Raw genomic sequence first — 21,448 nt, 5'->3', positions numbered from 1 at the left:
GTGCAAAAGCACCATATACACAATGTAAAGTTGATACCTTCAGATCAGCTAATTTAGATCCCACATAGTTAATCCCTTCAATGTGCAAAAGTACCATATAAACAATGTTAACTTAAGATTTAAGAATTAATCCCTTTAATGTGCACAAGTACTATATAAACAATGTAAAGTTGATACCTTCAGACCAGCTCATATAGATCCCACATATTTAATCCCTTTAATGTGCAAATGTACCATATACACTATGTAAAGTTGATACCTTCAGATCAGATCATATAATTTAGATCCTACATATTTAATCCCTTTAATGTGATACCTTCAGATTTAAGAGTTAATCCCTTTAATGTGCACAAGTACCATATAAACAATGTAAGATCGCACATAGTTAATCCCTTTAATGTGAAAAAGTACCATACGTACAATGTAAGATCTCATAGAGTTAATCCCCTTTATGTGCAAAAGTACAATATAAACAATGCAAGATCACACATAGTTAATCCCCTTAATGTGCAAAAGCACCATATAAACAATGTAAAGGTGATACTCTTATATAAGCTCATTTAGATCTCACATTCTTAATCCCTTTAATGTGATACCTTCAGATTTAAGAGTTAATCCCTTTAATGTGCAAAAGTACCATATAAACAATGTGAAGTTGATACCTTCAGATTTAAGGGAATCATATTCCATGACACTGTTACATTTTATACATTTCTTACCTGAAAACAATATTTATGATAATTGCTACAACAAGAACAAAAGATGATCCACAAACAGCGCCTACTATTGTGTTGGTAAAATCTGAAATGAAAAAAATAAGCCAAACCTTTTACATTTAAAAATTTAGGCTCCGCTTATTGCTGAATAAATCATAAATCTGATTGAAAAACTTATTTTGATTGAACTTTCATCATCGTATTTCGACCTATATAGAAAAATTTAAAAGATTGCCAAAACAAAAGGAATCATGTCATTTACTGGATGCAATATCTGGAATTATCAAAATGTTCACGCAAAAATAATATTCCTTATCAGATTAAATTGAGGTTAAGATAACTTTGAAATCATCAGAGTACTTAATCCGTTTGGGGTAAATTGCTTTAGTATTATAAGTTGTCTGAAAGGCCATGTAGACAGATCTGTATTGTTGTCATGTATTAAATAATAAAACATTTTGTAGGTAAAAGTCTTGCTCAAAAAGGTTTCTAATTGTGTTTAAACGAACGTTGCAATGTCAATGTATGTTCGCCGTGTTTATGATCGGGAACGTACCTGATACAGGCTTTGAAATGGGCTCTGTAATGTGCACAGACTTAATATCATGCCAGCAACAACAATGGAAAAAAATAAATCACAAAAAACTCACCATGAAATTCAAAACGATAAGTCCTTAATCAAATTACAAAATCAAAACCTCAAACACATCAAACAAATGGAATACTACAGTTGCTTTGTTTTGTTTAAAAAAAACAACGTTTTCAGTCCTGGTTGTTTCAAAGCTGTGTTTAAGTTTTGATGCAGATCGATAAACTGAAATGTCTTTCATAACAAAATCTCAGTTACAAATAAAATACAATTTTGTTTAAAAAAACCTTGATAAGTTATTCCAGATCGTTTGGTTCATCAAAGTATTATAAACCAAGTGTGATAATTGTTTAAGAAGGGGTATGCATATTGTTACCATTGACGCCGCAGGTTTAACTTTTGTTTAAGAAGGGTAAATATAATTTTACCATTGACGCCGCAGGATTAACTTTTGTTTAAGAAGGGGTATGCATATTGTCACGATTGACACCACAGGTTTAACTTTTGTTTAAGAAGGGGTATACATATTGTTACCATTGACTCCACAGGTTTTACTTTTGTTAAAGAAGGGTTACTATAGTGTTACCATTGACGCCACAGGTTTAACTTTTGTTTAAGAAGGGTATACATATTTTTACCATTGACGCCACAGGTTTAACTTTTGTTTAAGAAGGGTATGTGTATTGTTACCATTGACGCCACAGGTCTAACTTTTGTTAAAGAAGGGTAACTCTAGTGTTACCATTGACGCCACAGGTTTAACTTTTGTTTAAGAAGGGGTATGCATATTGTCACTAGTGACGCCACAGGTTTAACTTTTGTTGAAGAGGGGTATACATATTGTTATTATGGACGCCACAGGTTTTCCTTTTGTTAAAGAAGGGTACCTATAGTGTTACCATTGAAGCCACAGGTTTAACTTTTGTTTAAGAAGGGTATATATATTGTTACCATTGACGCCACATGTTTTACTTTTGTTAAAGGAAGGGTAACTATAGTGTTACCATTGACGCCACAGGTTTAACTTTTGTTTAAGAATGATATACATGTTGTTACCATTGACGCCACAGGTTTAACTTTTGTTTAAGAATGATATACATATTGTTACCGTTGACGCCACAGGTTTAACTTTTGTTTAAGAAGGGTGTGAATATTGTTACCATTGACGCTACAGGATTAACTTTTGTTTAAAAAGGGTATAAATAGTGTTACCATTGACGCCACAGGATTGACTTTTGTTTAAGAAAGGGTATACATATTGTTACCATTGACACTTCAGGTTTAACTTTTGTTTAGGAAGGGGTATTGTTATCATTGACGCCACATTTTTAACTTTTGTTAAAGAAGGGGTATTCATATTGTTACCATTGACGCTACAGGTTAAACTTTTGTTTAAGAAGGGGTATACATATTGTTACCATTGACGCCACAGGTTTAAGAAGGGGTATGCATATTAGTACCATTGACGTCACAGGTTTATTTTTTGTTTATGAAGGGGTATGTACATTGCTACCATTGACGCCATAGGTTTAACTTAAGTCTTTGATGAGTTACATAAAAGTTGGTGGGTAAAATATTTATATTTCATGTATAAAGAATTGTTACCTTCCCGACAATGTTCATTTTCAAATCCGCATGCGGGCACATCAGGAGGAGCATTATGAAGTCCGTACTTCCCATTAGCCCATCGAACCAATTTATCTCCACGTACAGTCTATAAGTATGAAGTAAATCACTTAATTATTAAAGGATAATATATGTAATAATTCTGTGTGTGTTCCATTGTCGTTTTGGTTGTTTCTTTTCTTTTCCTCGTAATGTTGATGTATTTCCCTCAGTTTAGGTTAGTTTGTAACACGGATTTGTTTTCACTAAATCGATTTATGACTTCTAAAAGCGGTATACTACTGTTGTTTTTATTCATATACACTTATAACATTTATAACAAGACTACCTTTTTCTAGTTAGATGTGGTTAATATAAAATGTAGCTTACTTGTATTTACTTTGTTTGTTTCTTTGTGATTGTACATTTGTTATGACTAAACTATTCAATGTTATGAACTATCAAATAGGAATACTTTTTAAATGATAGGATCATTTTACGTTAAGCAACAAACAATCAATCAATCAATCAAATGATGGATAGTATTTCAGAGTTATATCAACACCATGACTAGTTTTATAGTCATTGAACAAACATGCGTATATTATTTATTTATATTTATTTAAAATAACACCAAAAGAAAAAAACAATTGATGAGTTCATTATCAATCTACGTACCGTATTTGCCACAATTTTTTTGACTTGGTATTTGATCTCCATAATTCTCTGAAATCGCCCGTTCTCTTGCATGTCAAGCATCCAGAAATTCAATAACCTGTCACCTTCTGCATCTAATACAATGAAATTAGTTAAACCTGAAATACAAAAATCATAATTACTGCAGACAAAACATTATTATCTTCGTTTTATTATGTTGGGGTTTATCTCAACAAAACCTCAGTCTCTATGGGTAGTCTTCTTTCATTTAATTATCATCTTTCTTATATAGAAATTCATGTTCAGAGTATAGCATCAGAATGAATACAACAATGAAAAGAGCGTATTACTTGTTTTAACTACAACTTTGTAAATGCTGATATGTACCTTTTTGAATCCCTTCGTAATTTTAACTCTAATTGAAAGAAGTTTTGGCCTAATACACAATACATATATTAGGTTTATTTAACTGGTGTAGTATGATAAATTGAATGGATGTCATAGAAGAGAACCTAAGAAAAACAATATTAGCACACCCTATGTATGTATCTATAACAATAAGTAATATCACAAATATACTTAATTCCGAGGAAAATCCAAAACGGAAAGTCACTCATTGAATGGCAAAATCGAAAGCTCAAACACATCAAACGAATGGATAACAACTGTCATATTCCTTACTTGGTACAGGCATTTTCTTACGTAGAAAGCGGTGAATGGAATTCGGTTTTACAGCTAGCTAAATCTCTCACTTGTATGACAGTCGCATCAAATTCCATTATATTGACAACGATGCGTGAACGAAACAAACAGACATAATAGATAAAATGTCAAAAATACAGCAGTCAACATTGTGTTATAATCCTAAACACTTAAATTTCAGCAAAAATATGTAACAAAGAAGCACAAAATGGCATTCAGACCATACATAATAGCAAATGTTAGATACAAGACAAGAATACACAAATTAACCATAGTACAATAACACAATGACGGGGTGTATAAATACGGAGCCACGTCATCTATGTAACAAAGAAGCATAAAAGGCATATAGACAAAGCACATGGCAAAAAAGAAAGAGAAGCAACAAACAATATGAAAAAGAAGATATGGTATGATTGCAAATGAGACAGCTCTCCACAAGAGACCAAAATGACACACAAATTAAAAACTTTAGGTCACCGTACGGCCTTCAACAATGAGCAAAGCCCATACCGCATAGTCAGCTTCAAAATGCACCGAAATGACAATGTAAAACAATTCGAACGAGAAAACAAACGACCTTATTTATGTGGCCACAAGTAAGTTTTAAAATAGCATAATAATGGAATGTATAAGTACAGAGCCACGCTATATGTATCGAAGTAACACCAAAATGCATATAGACAAAGCACATTAATAAGAATGAAAGACAAGAATGCGAGAATATTATAAACAATAATTACAGAAAGTACCACAAGTATCTAAATCACAATAAAAACAAACAAATATTTAACATAAAGCACAAAAATACACATCAAATTTAAAACCTCATTCATTGCTCCCTTTTTATAAATTTTATTCAAGTATGTCGAATCCCCCCATAAACGATTGAAGGATCTTAAGTATTTGGACCGAATGGCCAGATTAACATTGACATCGCGCGTTTGACGTCAGAATATGTTAATAAATAATGTGATATGCATAAAGTAGAAGAACAATAATACAGATGCGGATTTTGTGGTACACAATTGATTGATTATGAAGGGGATCACTGTTGCATGACTAGAGCAGGTCCCCTCTTAGGCAGGAAGTGTGCCTTCTTACGAAAATTTCTGGATCTGCCCCTGAAGTAAAACAAATGTAAATGGATAATCTAAAGGAGCATTGTAATTAAGAAACCATGATATTAGATATCCACATACATTTGTATATATAAGTACTTTGTGTATGACTACCGATGGTAGGTTGAATACCAAAATTTATGACAAACGCGATGATTTTAGTTTTCCTATAGTCAACTTTCCATTTCTGTGTACCAACATCCCAGCGGCACCAGCATATGTAGTATATGTATCTCAATTGATAAGCTACTCTAGAGCTAGCTCAAAGTACGTTGATTTTGTTGAACGAGGAATGCTGCTTTCTCAAAAGTTGCTAAGACAGGGCTATGAATCAATCAAATTAAGGCCATCACTCAAGAAATTTTACGGTCGCCATCATGAGCTGATTATCAATTATGACAAAAGTGTGTCAGAAATCATATCTGATATTCTTCCTCAGTCATAATAACCTTCCATCATTACCGAACTGAACAAAGAAATAACACGACGGGTGCCGTGTACCGTGCAGGAAATGCTTACCCTTCCGGAGCACCCGATTTCACTCCCGGTTTTTAGTGGAGTTCGTGTTGTTTATTATTTCTTATTTATAACTGTTAATGTAAATGTCCTTTGGTTTTGTGAGTCTTTATTTACTCCTTGGTTTTGATTGTTATTGTCTAAATTTAGTATTAACGTTAATTATCTACAATTTATACATTAATGATTATTAATTAATTTCTAGATACATGAATCATATCTTTTATGAAAAAAAGTACAAAATAATATAAATCAATAATAAAACAAAGGTCACAAAAATAATTCTATTATAAATTAAACAATTATGTATCTGTTATACCAGAGGAAATGATTCAAAGGCGAAACAAAGAAACTTTTCGACGAAATCACATATCTTTTTCAAGGGAGATTTTTGTTAAATTGATTCAAAAATGAAAAATGAAAATGTGCATGTAGATCTTTAATTAAAAGTATTATCACAAAAAAACTGAACTACGAGGAAAATTGAAAACAGAAAGTCTTTAACCAAATGGTAAAAAATAGAAAATAAAACACATCAAACGAATGAATAACAACTCGATAAGAATCCTCCCCCCCCCTCCCGAGAAACACGTATTGTGAACCTTAATATCATATCAAATACCTTCTTGATAAAAGTTAGCAGTCCGTTTGAACATGATGTCACCGTCTGATGGATCTTTATTATCTTTCAATATCCTATCCACCATTATGGCCCAGGTTAACGTTGCATCATACAGGTATGGAGCGTATGCATCAGGCTGTACAAAAATAACATATCATTATACATTCACCAACGTTAAATACATGTGACTATGGTGTTCAATCTTCCAGTGTCATAATTTTTCAAATAGTAGACAAGTTGTTGTTTTTCATGATGATGTCATCAAAGTTATTTTATCGAGCGATATATTTACTCATCTCACGTAAGTAAAAAGTAACGTAAATTCAAGTTGTCAGCAATATGGCTTCAAGTACAATGTTTGCTTTGGGAAATTGATTGAATATTGCTAAAATACAATATATAGTAATTTATTTATATGGTTAGGTTCCTGGAGTACAAGCTGTCTCATTAAAACTCGATGTTGAATACTATAGATAAAAACATTATAACAGAATATCCTGTAACAAATATTAAGGATTTTATGAATCTTATAACATGACATTGTAATTTATGTGTAATAAATTTATTAAAGGACAAGTAGGGGTTAGGAGATTTTTATACTAATGTACTGCATCGATAAAACTATATGTAACCAAATACATATCTCACAAAAAAACCAAGAGTAGCTATCTTTAAACAAGTGTTGATAAAAATGTCTATCTATTCATCGTCCGGCGATATTATTTCTCTGATAGTTTCAATTCATCGTCCGGCGATAGCATGTCTCTGATAGATTAATTGATTGTTGTTTCATCTATTCTGGTTCCTTTACCTTTGAGACGGGCGGAAAATTGATCCAGTTGGCATTTTCTTTATTTTTCATTTTATTCACCAAGATATCTAAGTTCTCTGATAACTTGGCACTTAAAGTTGGCATAATTATCTAAAATACAAACAAAAAATTCAAAAATAGAAAAGTAAAGAAAGAGTTCAAATGGTGAAAAACAATTTTAAGTTATATACGTGATCTTTTTTGCAACTTAAAAGGGTCAATCATATAACAAGTTAAATTTATACAAAGCCTAACTACATACACAAATGTATGGCGATATTCATTACATTGTAGTAGTGTTATATTCGTCGGGTTGTTGTCTCTTTGGCACATTCACCAATTCCATTCTCAATTTTACTGTCTTGGTACAGACATCATTTCTTTGTAACATATTTGTGAGTTTAATCGTGATAAACATTAAAACACAATATTGACTGGTGTATCCCAATTTTTTACCTATTATACATATATAGGAAGATCTTGTATGAGTGGCAATGAGGCAACTCCCCATTCTAGTCGCAATTTATAAAATTAATGCTTTGAGAAGCACTATGTCTGTTTGTTTTGTTCAATTATCGTTGTCAATATAAAAGAAATTTTGCAACTCATATAAAAGGGAGAGGCAAAACAAGCTATAAAACCAGGTTTAACCCATCATTTTCTACCAATGAAAATGCATGTATTCAGGAATATGAGAGTTGTTATCAATTTGTTTGGTGTGTTTGAGCTTTTGATTTTGCCATTTGATTAAGAACTTTCCATTTTTAATTTTCCTCAGATTATTATTGAAATGTACTTTTTTTATTAGAAAATTGGAGTTCAGCCCAGCTTTTACAGCTAGCCTAACGTCTCACTTGTATGACAGTCGCAAAGAGTTCAATTATATTGACAACAGTGTGTATGCTGTACGGTGACCTATAGTTTTTAATTGCTGTGTCATTTTGGTCTTATGTGAATAGTTGTCTCATTGGCAATCATACCACATCCTCTTTTTTATATAGACTTAATATGTTTTAATGTTGATAATTGAAACAAACTTTTTTATTTATTTTTGAAACTTTCATATTGGTTGAAAAGCATATCCGAACGATTTTAAAGATTTCTTTACTCGACTTTTTAAGTTTTAATTTAGATTTTATAGGTTCCTAAAAAGTAAGAATTTCTTCAATAGAAATATGGAAGAGTTTGATTCAGCATGTACGAGTCCAATTAAAGCATATCTACGGATCTTTGTCCTGGCGATTTTATTTGTGACTGTCACTCTAATGCTATTTGACAGAATAAAGAATGAACTGTTTTCAGTGTACATTTTCTTCAAGTGGTAAGATATTTCAAAACGTATTATTATACTATAACAACAGAACACTGATTTGAAACAAAATAACTAACGACACTGCAACACACATACATAGAAACGACCTATGAATAAAATAACAACTGCTATATTCCTGAATTCGTTTAGGACATTTTAAGAAAAACAAAAGATGGGATGAACCTGGTTTCGGGGCTAGCCAAACCTTGCGCTTGAGGGCAATGTTAATTATACCGCTAAAATGACAACATTAAACAATGACGTGAATACAGTACAAATAAACGCAGGAAAGAGAAATACATAAATAAATAAAATACCTATTTACATATTTTCAAAGTTGTTTGTCAAAACAGACTCAGATAATTGACGTTGCATTCAATAAATCAAAATTAGATAAAGATAACTGTTTCAATACACGACTCGGAAATAACAGAAATTACATAGTGATAAAAAACAAATTTTGAGAAGTACTTTATAATCGGCGTTTAAAATCTGTATATCTATCTATATATTCTAATTTAAAAAAAACACTTCTTCAAAACGAAAAAGATGTTCTCAATTTCCAGTGTATAACAAAAAATATCTTTAATTTGTACTCATTAAAGCAGCAGTTTGCTTTGTATTTTAATTGTATAAATAATCTTACATGTAAAACAGATTCAAATGCTTGTCTTGCACCTTGGTCGTCTGTGTCATTCTTTCGCCAAACGGCCTCTGTTAAAACTTCGTCGTTCAATTGTTGCCATGTATATAACTGCAATAGGGTTATAGAAAAATCAGACGCAAACCCTTATCAAGCATTCCACGCCTAACAGTCATGTTTGGCAAACATTTGTTATACAGTCACGTTTTGCCAAACATTGGTTAAACAGTCACGTTTTGCCAATCATTGGTTAAACAGTCATGTTTTGCCAATCATTGGTAATACAGCCATGCTTTATTCTCATATTTAGGTTCAGTTTAACAAGATATTACGATCACTTTTACGGATGTAATTTGAATCCCGAATTCTTCTAAAAGCTTTCTGGAAAATGTTCTATCCATTCACGAGCAATACATCGATGGATCATATTCCAATGAGTAAAATATGAACCGCTTACTTTTACAGAAATCACTCATTAGTCCATCTCCGGATATTGTCGGTTCAAGTTGCTATACTTTTTGTTTCTTTTATTTTAAGCATTAATGTTAACTTTTTTTTAATACCTCTGTTGTATCTTCATTCATTTTTGTAAACATTTCGGAGGCAGATGATTTATTAAAATCAATTAATCTGTTTTATTTGTTATAAATAAACTCATCATATATATATACCAGGATTAAATTTTGTATTTACGCCAGACGCGCGTTTCTTCTACAAAAGATTCATTATTGAGCTCGAATCTTATCTCAAAAGCTCGAATCCAAAAAAGTTTAAAAGGCTGAGGTACTAAGTTAGAAGAGCATTTAGGACCAAAATTCCTAAAAATTTTGCAAAGTACAGCTGAGGTAATCTATTACTGTGGAAGAGAGCCTTGATATTTCAAATATTCAAAAGTTTTGTTAATTGTTTATTTATAAATATGACCATATCAATGATAATTCATGTTGACTTGGCTGATGATAAGGCAACAGTAGTATTCCGCCAAAATACATAACTTGATTGAGAGAAAATAACAAATCCGGGTTAGAAACTAAAACGGAGGGAAACACGTCTTAAATAAGAGGAGAATAAACACTCCAATGCAACACAAACAGAAACGAACTATAATATAACAATAACCGTTTTCCGACTTGGTACTACACTTTCTTATCATAATGGAAAGGAATGAAAATAAAATTGTATACATTTGTGAGCTACAAGTGTTTTTCTGTATTTCCCTTCACTAAGAATGCTCGAAGCCAAGATATTAAAAGCGATGTTGTTAACTTACATCTCCATGAATACATAAAAAAGCAAAATCCCCACTGGACATCCCAAGTCTGTGTGCAACCACCATATATCTTCTTAGTGTGTGTTTAGGTACAGCAAATATCAAAACTGAAAAATATGTAGTGTTATTAAAGAAAAAGTAACTTCTCAATAGCACCAGTTGCTTTGTTGTCTTTTAGAAGAAGATTATTTTAGTTCTTGTCGTTCTTACCAACTACATTTTTTATTCAACATCAAATATCTTCAGGCGGAAACCCAGTTGAAATGGAACGAAAAAATCGAAGCTCTTAGTCAGAGAAGGCGATAAATGCTTACTGTAATGTTTACTAAAGTAACAAACATTTTAAAATTTAATAGAAACATATAAAACGAAAATTTTCTTCTCAATTACGAAGTGTTTTATTTAAAAAACACCATTTGCATAAGTTTTCAATTTATTACATAGTAATGCAGAACAATTAGATATCAAGTCGACATAAGTATCTATCAAGTTGGATGTAGAAAATGCATAACCTGCAATTTAATTACCACGGACAGAGAACATATCAATCTATTAGTTCAGTAATTTTCGTGTCTGCCCTTCCATTATGTGACTCAAGAAAAGATTCCAAACAGTTTTATCGAAAAGAGAAAATCGAGTGCACCATTTTATGTTAGGGCGTGTTTGAGGTGTATAAAATTTTTAGTCTTACATGTAGATGTGTATTGTTATAATTTGTGAGTACTCTTAGATCTGTACTTTATGTCTTGGTTGTGATATATAAATAGCCGACCACTTTGTGTTCTTGTAATATGTATTTCTGTATGTACCTAACCGTTGAGATAAGCTTTTTTCAACTGATTTTTATAGTTGTTTCTTATGTTGTATGCATTGTTTCAAAACTGGATCAGTTTTTGTGGGAGGTCGGCCTCTTAAAAAAAGTTTTTAAAACTCTGCCACATTCTGCATGTCCCAAGTCAGGAGCCTGTAATTCAGTGTTTGTCATTTGTTGCTCATTAGTTCATTATTTTGTACATAAATTATGTCATTTCGTTTGAATTGTTTTACATATGTCATTTTGGGACCTTGAATAGCTTTGCGGTATGGGCTTTGCTCATTGTTTATATATATCATTTTATTCTGGTATCACCTAAGTTGGACAAAGGTATACAGAAAAACACATTAGTTTACATTACATTGCATATTAAAGGCTGTATGGTGACCAATAGTTGTTAATTCTATGTCACTTGGTCTCTTTGGGAGATTTTTCTCATTGGCAATCAAACGGCGTCTTCTTTTTTTGCTGGATATTTCTTTCTTCTTAAAAGTTGGCGCAGAGTTTGTTGACTGCAATACAAAGGGAATATGGAGAGTTGTCTCATTGGCACTCACACCACAGCTTCCTATATCTATTGAAAAAACAACCTTTAAGAGTGATTCTTGAAAAAGCTGATCTGGTTTAATTCTAGACAGCAGCTTCGTTTTTAATAAAGAAAGTTGTTGGGTTCAAGTGAATCTGACGTTGGGTGTTAGCAGTCTTCGATAGTGTAGAGACTGTTGTATTATTGTCTTCTGCCTTCCCTAGTAAAATCGTAAAGACTAGTATCAACATCTCTTCTTCAACAAGTTCGTGTAACGGGTAGAAGTTGATACTTTTTTTTAAATTGCATGCATTTTTTCTATATTTATTCAAAATATTTGCAGAGAAAAAGTTATTTAAATTACAGTATTGATATTTGTTTTATGAATAACGTAACATTGTAGCTGATATATTTCTTGAATCAGAAATCTAATATTTTCTTTAATCAAAAGTGTGTTTTTCTAATAGTTTAGATATGCTAGATATCAATTAAGACCTACTTACTTCTTGACTAGATATCAATGAAGACCTACTTACTTCTTGGCAAGATATCAATGAAGACCTACTTACTTTTGGGCTAGATATCAACGAAGACATACTTAATTCTTGGCTAGATATCAATAAAGACCTACTTACTTCTGGGCTAGATATCAATGAAGACCTACTTACTTGTGAGCTAGATATTAATAAAGACCTACAAACTTCTGGCCTAGATATCAATGAAGACTTTCTTATTTCTTGGCTAGATATCAATGAAGACCTACTTACTTCTTGGCTAGAAATCAATGAATTCCTACTTACTTCTGAGCTAGATATCAAAGAAGACCTACTTACTTATTTGCTAGATATCTATGAAGACCTACTTACTTCTTGGCTAGATATCAATGAATTCCTACTTACTTCTGAGCTAGATATCAAAGAAGAGCTACTTACTTATTTGCTACATATCTATGAAGACATACTCACTTCTTGGCTATATATCAATTAATTCCTACTTACTACTTTGCTATATATCAATGAAGACCTACTCACTTCTTGGCCAGATATCAAAGAAGACCTACTTACTTATTTACTAGATATCTATGAAGACATACTTACTTCTCGGCTATATATCAATGAAGACCTACTTACTTCTTGACTAGATATCAATTAAGACCTACTTACTGCTTCGCTAGATATCAATTAAGACCTACTTACTTCTTGGCTAGATATCAATGAAAACCTACTTACTTTTGGCTAGATATCAATGAAGACCTACTTTACTCTTGGGTAGATATCAATGAAGACCTACTTATTTCCTGGCTAGATATTAATCTACTTACTTCTTGAGTATTTACGAACTTGCTGAAATATACTTTCGATAACACTATCTTCCATCCTCTCGCTAACTTCGTGTGTACTTTTAATGGTCGTGTCTTTATTTTCTGCAATGGCTACTGCTACAGCCACATACGGTGCCGCCTCGTCATGGATCATAGAAAATCTATTCCATTTAAACATTTTTGAAACATATCGCATCACATCAGCTGAAAGTATAAAGTATAAATGTTGAATATACATCAACATTTGGCAGTAATTTCGTACATTCGTCAGGTTGAAGTTTTATGTTTAAGTCGTTATAACGACTTAGCTAATCTAAATCTATCTCGTTATAACAAGTTAGCAAAGTTGTTTAAACGAGTTAGCTAAGTTTTTGCAACAAGTTCGCTTAGTCGTGTAAACAAGTAAGCTAATTAATTATCAAAGGTACCAGGATTCTAATTTAATACGCCAGACGCGCGTTTCGTCTTCATAAGACTCATCAGTGACGCTCAGATCAAAATAGTTATAAAGCCAAACAAGTACAAAGTTGAAGAGCATTGAGGACCAAAATTCAACAAAAAAAGCCAAATACTGCTTATGTAGTCTATTCCTGGGATAAAAAAAAATCGTTAGGTCGTTTTAACAAGTTAGCTTAGCCGTTATAACGACCAAATAAAAAAACATCCACCTTGACACTTACCGACTTCCGTACGTTCGATTCTAAACGTTATCGTCTATAATTGATAGTTTTTTTTGTTGAATTAAGTTCAGTGGTTTTCCCCGAACTTCGGCAATTACCTCTCATACAAAATTACGTTCACAGTTAACATGAAGAAATGTTAATAATTACAAATTGTGACATGCACAATTAACCTGAACAAAACACTTTGAAGACTTTCTCTCAAGACAACAAATGACATACTCACGCAGCTTGTTTAACGGTCCGAGCAATCGAATTAATGTGGAATAAATTGTTCTGTTACGGAATTCGATATCGTTTGACACCCAACCAAATACAGGTCTTCTCCAATAGGAAGCTAATTGTGCCACTCCTCGCATAGCTTAAATAAGAGAAATTGAATGTGTTAATGACAGCTTAACATGTATAGAAAAACATCTCTTATAGCTTAAATAAGATAAACGGGATGTGTTAATGATAGCTTACCATGTATAGAAAAGGATTATCTTACTCCTCTCAAAGCTTAAATAAGATAAACGGGATGTGTTAATAATAGCTTAACATGTATAGAAAAGCTAATTTTGCTACTCCTCTCATAGCTTAAATAAGATAAATAGGCTGTGTTAATAATAGCTTAACATGTATAGAAGAGCTAATTGTGTTAATCCTCTCATGTCTTAAATAAGATTAACGGGCTGTGTTAATAATAACTTAACATGTATAGAAAAGCTAAATGTGCTACTCCTCTCATAGCTGAAATGAGATAAACGGGATGTGTTGATGATAGCTTTAAATGGTATAAAGGGATAGTCTTAAAGAACTTAATATATCATAGCTTAAATGAGATAAACGGGATGTGTTATTGATAGCTTAACATGTATAGAAAAGGATAGTCTTAATGAACTAAATATTCCATAGGTTAAATAAGATAAACGGGATGTGTTATTGATAGCTTAACATGTATAGAAAGGATAGTCTTAATGAACTAAATATCCCATAGCTTAAATAAGATAAAATAAGATAAACGGGATGTGTTATTGATAGCTTAACATGGATAGAAAAGGATAGTCTTAATGAACTAAATATCCCATAGGTTAAATAAGATAAACGGGATGTGTTAGTGACAGCTTAACATGTATAGAAAAGGATAGTCTTAATGAACTAAATATCCCATAGGTTAAATAAGATAAACGGGATGAGTTATTGATAGCTTAACATGTATAGAAAGGATAGTCTTAAAGAACTAAATATCCCATAGGTTAAATAAGATAAACGGGATGTGTTATTGATAGCTTAACATGTATAGAAAAGGATAGTCTTAATGAACTAAATATCCCATAGGTTAAATAAGATAAACGGGATGTGTTAGTGACAGCTTAACATGTATAGAAAAGGATAGTCTTAATGAACTAAATATCCCATAGCTTAAATAAGATAAAATAAGATAAACGGGATGTGTTATTGATAGCTTAACATGTATAGAAAGGATAGTCTTAATGAACTAAATATCCCATAGCTTAAATAAGATAAAATAAGATAAACGGGATGTGTTATTGATAGCTTAACATGTATAGAAAAGGATAGTCTTAATGAACTAAATATCCCATAGCTTAAATAAGATAAAATAAGATAAACGGGATGAGTTATTGACAGCTTAACATGTATAGAAAAGGATAGTCTTAATGAACTAAATATCCCATAGGTTAAATAAGATAAACGGGATGAGTTATTGATAGCTTAACATGTATAGAAAGGATAGTCTTAATAAACTAAATATCCCATAGGTTAAATAAGATAAACGGGATGTGTTATTGATAGCTTAACATGTATAGAAAAGGAAAGTCTTAATGAACTAAATATCCCATAGGTTAAATAAGATAAACGGGATGTGTTAGTGACAGCTTAACATGTATAGAAAAGGATAGTCTTAATGAACTAAATATCCCATAGCTTAAATAAGATAAACGGGATGTGTTATTGATAGCTTAACATGTATAGAAAAGGATAGTCTTAAAGAACTAAATATCCCATAGCTTAAATAAGATAAACGGGATGTGTTATTGATAGCTTAACATGGATAGAAAAGGATAGTCTTAATGAACTAAATATCCCATAGGTTAAATAAGATAAACGGGATGTGTTATTGATAGCTTAACATGGATAGAAAAGGATAGTCTTAAAGAACTAAATATCCCATAGGTTAAATAAGATAAACGGGATGTGTTAGTGACAGCTTAACATGTATAGAAAAGGATAGTCTTAATGAACTAAATATCCCATAGGTTAAATAAGATAAACGGGATGTGTTATTGATAGCTTAACATGTATAGAAAAGGATAGTCTTAATGAACTAAATATCCCATAGGTTAAATAAGATAAACGGGATGTGTTAGTGACAGCTTAACATGTATAGAAAAGGATAGTCTTAATGAACTAAATATCCCATAGGTTAAATAAGATAAACGGGATGTGTTATTGATAGCTTAACATGTATAGAAAAGGATAGTCTTAAAGAACTAAATATCCCATAGCTTAAATAAGATAAACGGGATGTGTTATTGATAGCTTAACATGGATAGAAAAGGATAGTCTTAATGAACTAAATATCCCATAGGTTAAATAAGATAAACGGGATGTGTTATTGATAGCTTAACATGGATAGAAAAGGATAGTCTTAAAGAACTAAATATCCCATAGGTTAAATAAGATAAACGGGATGAGTTATTGATAGCTTAACATGTATAGAAAAGGATAGTCTTAAACAACTAAATATCCCATAGGTTAAATAAGATAAACGGGATGTGTTATTGATAGCTTAACATGGATAGAAAAGGATAGTCTTAAACAACTAAACCAACAAACAATACAGTGTGATCATTTTAAAGAACTTAACTAAATAGCTCTTAGCTAACAAACTGTACAGTGTGATTATCTTAAAGAACTTAACTAAATATCTCATAGCTAACAAACTGTACAGTGTGATTATCTTAAAGAACTTAACTAAAAACTATACAATGTGATTATCTTAAAGAACTTAACTAAATTTCTCATAGCTAACAAACTATACAGTTATGTTCTTAAAGAATTATGCCAAATCTATACTGAGGTTTAAAATAGGATTATCTTAAAGAACTATACAAGTTGTTTGATTATTTCTACAAAGCTTTCTAAATTGTATGCAGTATGATAATCGTAAATAATATCTCATGGTGTACACAATGATTAAATACTAAAGAGAACAATGCTGGATCTCTCATAGCTAAGAACAATGCTGAATCTCTCATAGCTAAGAACAATGCTGAATCTCTCATAGCTAAGAACAATGCTGAATCTCTCAAACTAAGAAAGTATTACATAAGAAAACTCAGCGAAATCTCTCGTAGATCACAAAACATAAAATAGAATAAGAGTATCTTAAAGAATTATGCTTAATATATCATTGCTATAAAAGTATAACAAAAGAACTATCGTCAACTTCTCATTGTGTCATTTGGTCTCTTGCGAACAGTAGTTTCATTGGTAATCATCTTCTTTTTTTATTTACAATTTCACATAAACTACTAGCATACACACTTCAAATTGACAGAATGTATGTATCAGTCACAAATTGAGAGGCTTTTACCGGTGAATTACTGGCTCCTGACTTGAGACAGGCACATATAGATGGTGGAGGGGTTAAATATGTTAGTGAGAGAAGAACTAATACAAAAGTTTAGAACAAGTACTTTACGATCACAAAATTAAAACATTATTTGAAATATTAAAAATGTTAGGTACGATGCATATGACACAACATTGAAAACCGTAGCGATTATGTAACTAGCATCAATGTGTTGGAGCTTACCCAAGCAAACGTTGTTTTTCTTCTTTATTCCGACCAAATCGTGTTTTACAGAATCTAGGTAAGATAGTTTACCATTGCTCCAATTTAGTAAATACATTTGAAAATACAAGCAAAAAACCTGAGGGAGTCTTGTGAACTACAAATAAACTCATCATAGATACCAGGATAATAAAAATTATATTTACGCCAGACGCGCGTTTTGTCTACAAAAGACTCATCATGGCCATTGTTATATTATAGTTCGTTTCTGTGTTTTTAATTTTAATGTTGTGTTTCTGCTGTGTTTTCTTATATTTGATACGTTTCCCTCAGTTTTAGTTTGTTACCTGGATTTGTTTTTTTCTCTATCGATTTATGAATATCGGACAGCGTTATACTACTGTTGCCTTTATTCATCAGTGGCGCTCGAATAAAAAAATGTTAAATGGCCAAATAAAGTACGAAGTTTAAGAGCATTGAGGACCAAAAGTTCCTAAAAGTATTGCCAAGTACAGCTTTAGTAATCTTTTCCTAAGGTAGAAAGTCTTAGTATTTCAAAAATTATAAATCATGTAAACAGTAAATTTTAATTATTAACATATCAATGATTAGGGCATATTGCGTTCATCTATTTTCTTATCGCGCATGCACATCAGGCACTCTTAGCAACCTATATTCACCAGCGTGCGCTGAATAATCGTCTTATCTGAAGTGTTATTTAAGGAATGACTGTAATAGTTTTTCTGTTTAAGAAATAAGATAAAAATTTGGTGCACACTGAAGAACGTGTGTAGCAGGTTATTTAATAGTGTGCACCCCATTTTCTATGTTATTTCGAATAGACAGAAAAAAATATTACAGTCATTTCTTATAATCTAAATCAAAATTCAATTTTAATCCGTAGAAAACCATGAAAAAACGTTGATGACGCCACGGTCACATGACTAAATTATGTCTATGGGCTGATAACAACGTCAGCCAATCAGAAGACGCGTTAAATCCAAAATTAAATTATTACTTTTATATGACATAAAAATAGAAAACAATTACAGTTTGACTGTGCATGAAATGAGCAAAAATCGTTTATTTTCTTTGTCAAATAACATAAAGTAACTGAACGAGTTTAATTTTCAGCGTAAAGCCCCATATCAGACATTATGAACAACCACATTTGACCTTTTAACAATTTTTCAGTCTTAAAACATGTGTTTTTGACATTGCATTTCCCTCTGGCTTTAAAGAAAAGTTGATGTACTTGAACATAATATTTCAAAGTGTCAGTATTACGTAAGAGATTTTAAATAAAGTCACTGTTGAGCGTCACAGTCAGTTTTATCAAAACAATATAGACCAAATATAGGAGCATGTAACCACAGCACAAAACAATATACCAAATATAGGAGTATGTAACCACAGTACAAAACAATATACCAAATATAGGAGTATGTAACCACAGTACAAAACAATATACCAAATATAGGAGCATGTAACCACAGTACAAAACAATATACCAAATATAGGAGCATGTAACCACAGTACAAAACAATATACCAAATATAGGAGCATATAACCACAGTACAAAACAATATACCAAATATAGGAGTATGTAACCACAGTACAAAACAATATACCAAATATAGGAGCATGTAACCACAGTACAAAACAATATACCAAATATAGGAGCATGTAACCACAGTACAAAACAATATTATATACCAAATATAGGAGTATGTAACCACAGTACAAAACAATATACCAAATATAGGAGCATGTAACCACAGTACAAAACAATATACCAAATATAGGAGCATGTAACCACAGTACAAAACAATATACCAAGTATAGGAGCATGTAACCACAGTATAAAACAATATACCAAATATAGGAGTATGTAACCACAGTACAAAACAATATACCAAATATAGGAGCATGTAACCACAGCACAAGTGTACTTTCTGTTCCTCTATTGGAAATCTGTAAACAATTAACTTTGATGAAAAAATTTAAAGTCATATTTGGCGAATTGAAGTATCTTTTTTTTTCATTGAAGATTTTTAAAAATCGTTACATTATTGATCCTTCTTTTAAACATTTTCAATATTTGTTGGCACAATATTCACATCATTGTTAGTCCGTATTGGAAATATTGACCCTATATTCACATTTGATGTATGTAATACAGCATTCAGATCAAGTCCGTATTGAAAAAGTTGGATTATTTAATAAAAGTGTTATGAACTGGCTGTTTCTTTATTGGCACTGGTATAGATTCTCGGTCAGCTGTATTGGCCCTTGAATCTCTACCAGTGCCAATACAGAAACAGCCAGTTAATAACACTATACCATCATATTACTTTCTCCAATCATATCTAATATTATCAGATTATTACATGGCATTTTTTATATCGCATGTATTATCAGCCCTAGGTTCAATATCAGCCCAAGAGCCGCATGGCTCGAGGGCTGATATTGACCGAGGGCTGATAATACATGCGATATGAAAAATGACATATTATGATCTTTTTATCATATGCTTCAACAATGGAGAAAAATAACAGATTCATATATTGATCCTTTTACATGCTACCCAAATCATGCACATAGAAGTTAAAAAAGTGAAAAGTTCACCCACGTCGGACCCAAAATTTAGTACATTCGATATGAAATATTTTGTTCAACAGAGAAGAAACATATTTTAATATGGACGAATCGACAAAAGTATACATAATGAACACTGTTTAGAAAAGTCAACTATTTAAAGTAACTTTAAAGAAATTTGTTTTTTAGTTGTTGTTGTTTTTTTTTTTATTATTATTATTTTACACAATATACTTTCCAGTACCCAAATAATTGTTTTGTACACTACTTCGTAATATTTTTACATAGAAAACATAGCATTGAAGTGTATTTTCCGGAATTTGCCGAATATCACCGGAATGCCATGTTATAACGTTACAGAAAGGCATATGATAACAATCGAAGCATGTGATAAACTTTTCATATCAGCCCGCTAAGCACCAATTCGAAAACATATGGAATTTACGTTAATTTAATGCTATTATCATACAGTAAAAATCAAATGTTATGTAGTCTAAGTATATGATAATACAGTTTACCATACATATACCACATTGTTATGCCTTACTAATGGCCCTACTTAGGGACATTATGTCTTTAGGTATGTGTGTTTGGTCGTTCGTCTGTTCGTCTATTTCTTCTAATTTTAATACAAAAAAAATTTGGCCCAAATTTCACGGTCCACTGAACATAAAACATGATAGTGCCCGCATCAGATTAAAGTGTTTGGTCATGGTAGTTTTTGATAAATTTGAAGTCCAATCAACTAGAAACTTTGTAAACAGGTTCCCTATGATATGATCTTTCTAATTCTATGCCAAATTAAAGTTATGAACCCCAATTTAACGGTCCACCGAACTAAATATGATAGTGCGAGTAGGGCATCCGTGTACTATGGACACATTCTTGTGTAGAATTATAAGCCTATTTATATTTGAAAATTCGGGGATCAGGACCCCTCCGACCACCCCTAAAATTAGCCTTAGTCGGTCTCAGTCATTTATACAAGATTCATTTCCTACCACTGGCATGTTAATAAGGCTCTCAAAAGAAAAAGCACCGTATGGATCCGATTGTCCTAGAAGCATATTTTATTACACTAATAATGGTCTATATATAAGTAGTTACATTTATTTCATGTTTGAAGCGGTGCAAATTTTTAAT

General features: G+C 31.7%; 1 protein-coding gene across 1 annotated transcript in view; it reads right to left on the bottom strand.

Annotated features, from left to right (window-relative positions):
• LOC139482492 (atrial natriuretic peptide receptor 1-like) overlaps positions 1-21,448 on the bottom strand; it is a 63,591-nt gene that overhangs the window by 25,532 nt on the left and 16,611 nt on the right. Inside the window, exons 3-11 of the mRNA XM_071266402.1 lie at positions 14,132-14,266; positions 13,226-13,429; positions 10,565-10,671; positions 9,298-9,405; positions 7,340-7,450; positions 6,529-6,664; positions 3,589-3,725; positions 2,911-3,019; positions 720-801 (exon numbers count right to left, since the gene is read on the bottom strand). Of these exons, the coding sequence (XP_071122503.1) occupies positions 720-801; positions 2,911-3,019; positions 3,589-3,725; positions 6,529-6,664; positions 7,340-7,450; positions 9,298-9,405; positions 10,565-10,671; positions 13,226-13,429; positions 14,132-14,266 (1,129 nt within the window). The remainder of the gene's footprint in view (positions 1-719; positions 802-2,910; positions 3,020-3,588; positions 3,726-6,528; positions 6,665-7,339; positions 7,451-9,297; positions 9,406-10,564; positions 10,672-13,225; positions 13,430-14,131; positions 14,267-21,448) is intronic.

Source organism: Mytilus edulis, chromosome 7 (genome assembly GCF_963676685.1).
Source record: "Mytilus edulis chromosome 7, xbMytEdul2.2, whole genome shotgun sequence".
Taxonomy (NCBI): domain Eukaryota; kingdom Metazoa; phylum Mollusca; class Bivalvia; order Mytilida; family Mytilidae; genus Mytilus; species Mytilus edulis.
Note: the sequence above shows the minus strand (reverse complement) of the source record. Positions and strands in the feature narration are given on the sequence as shown.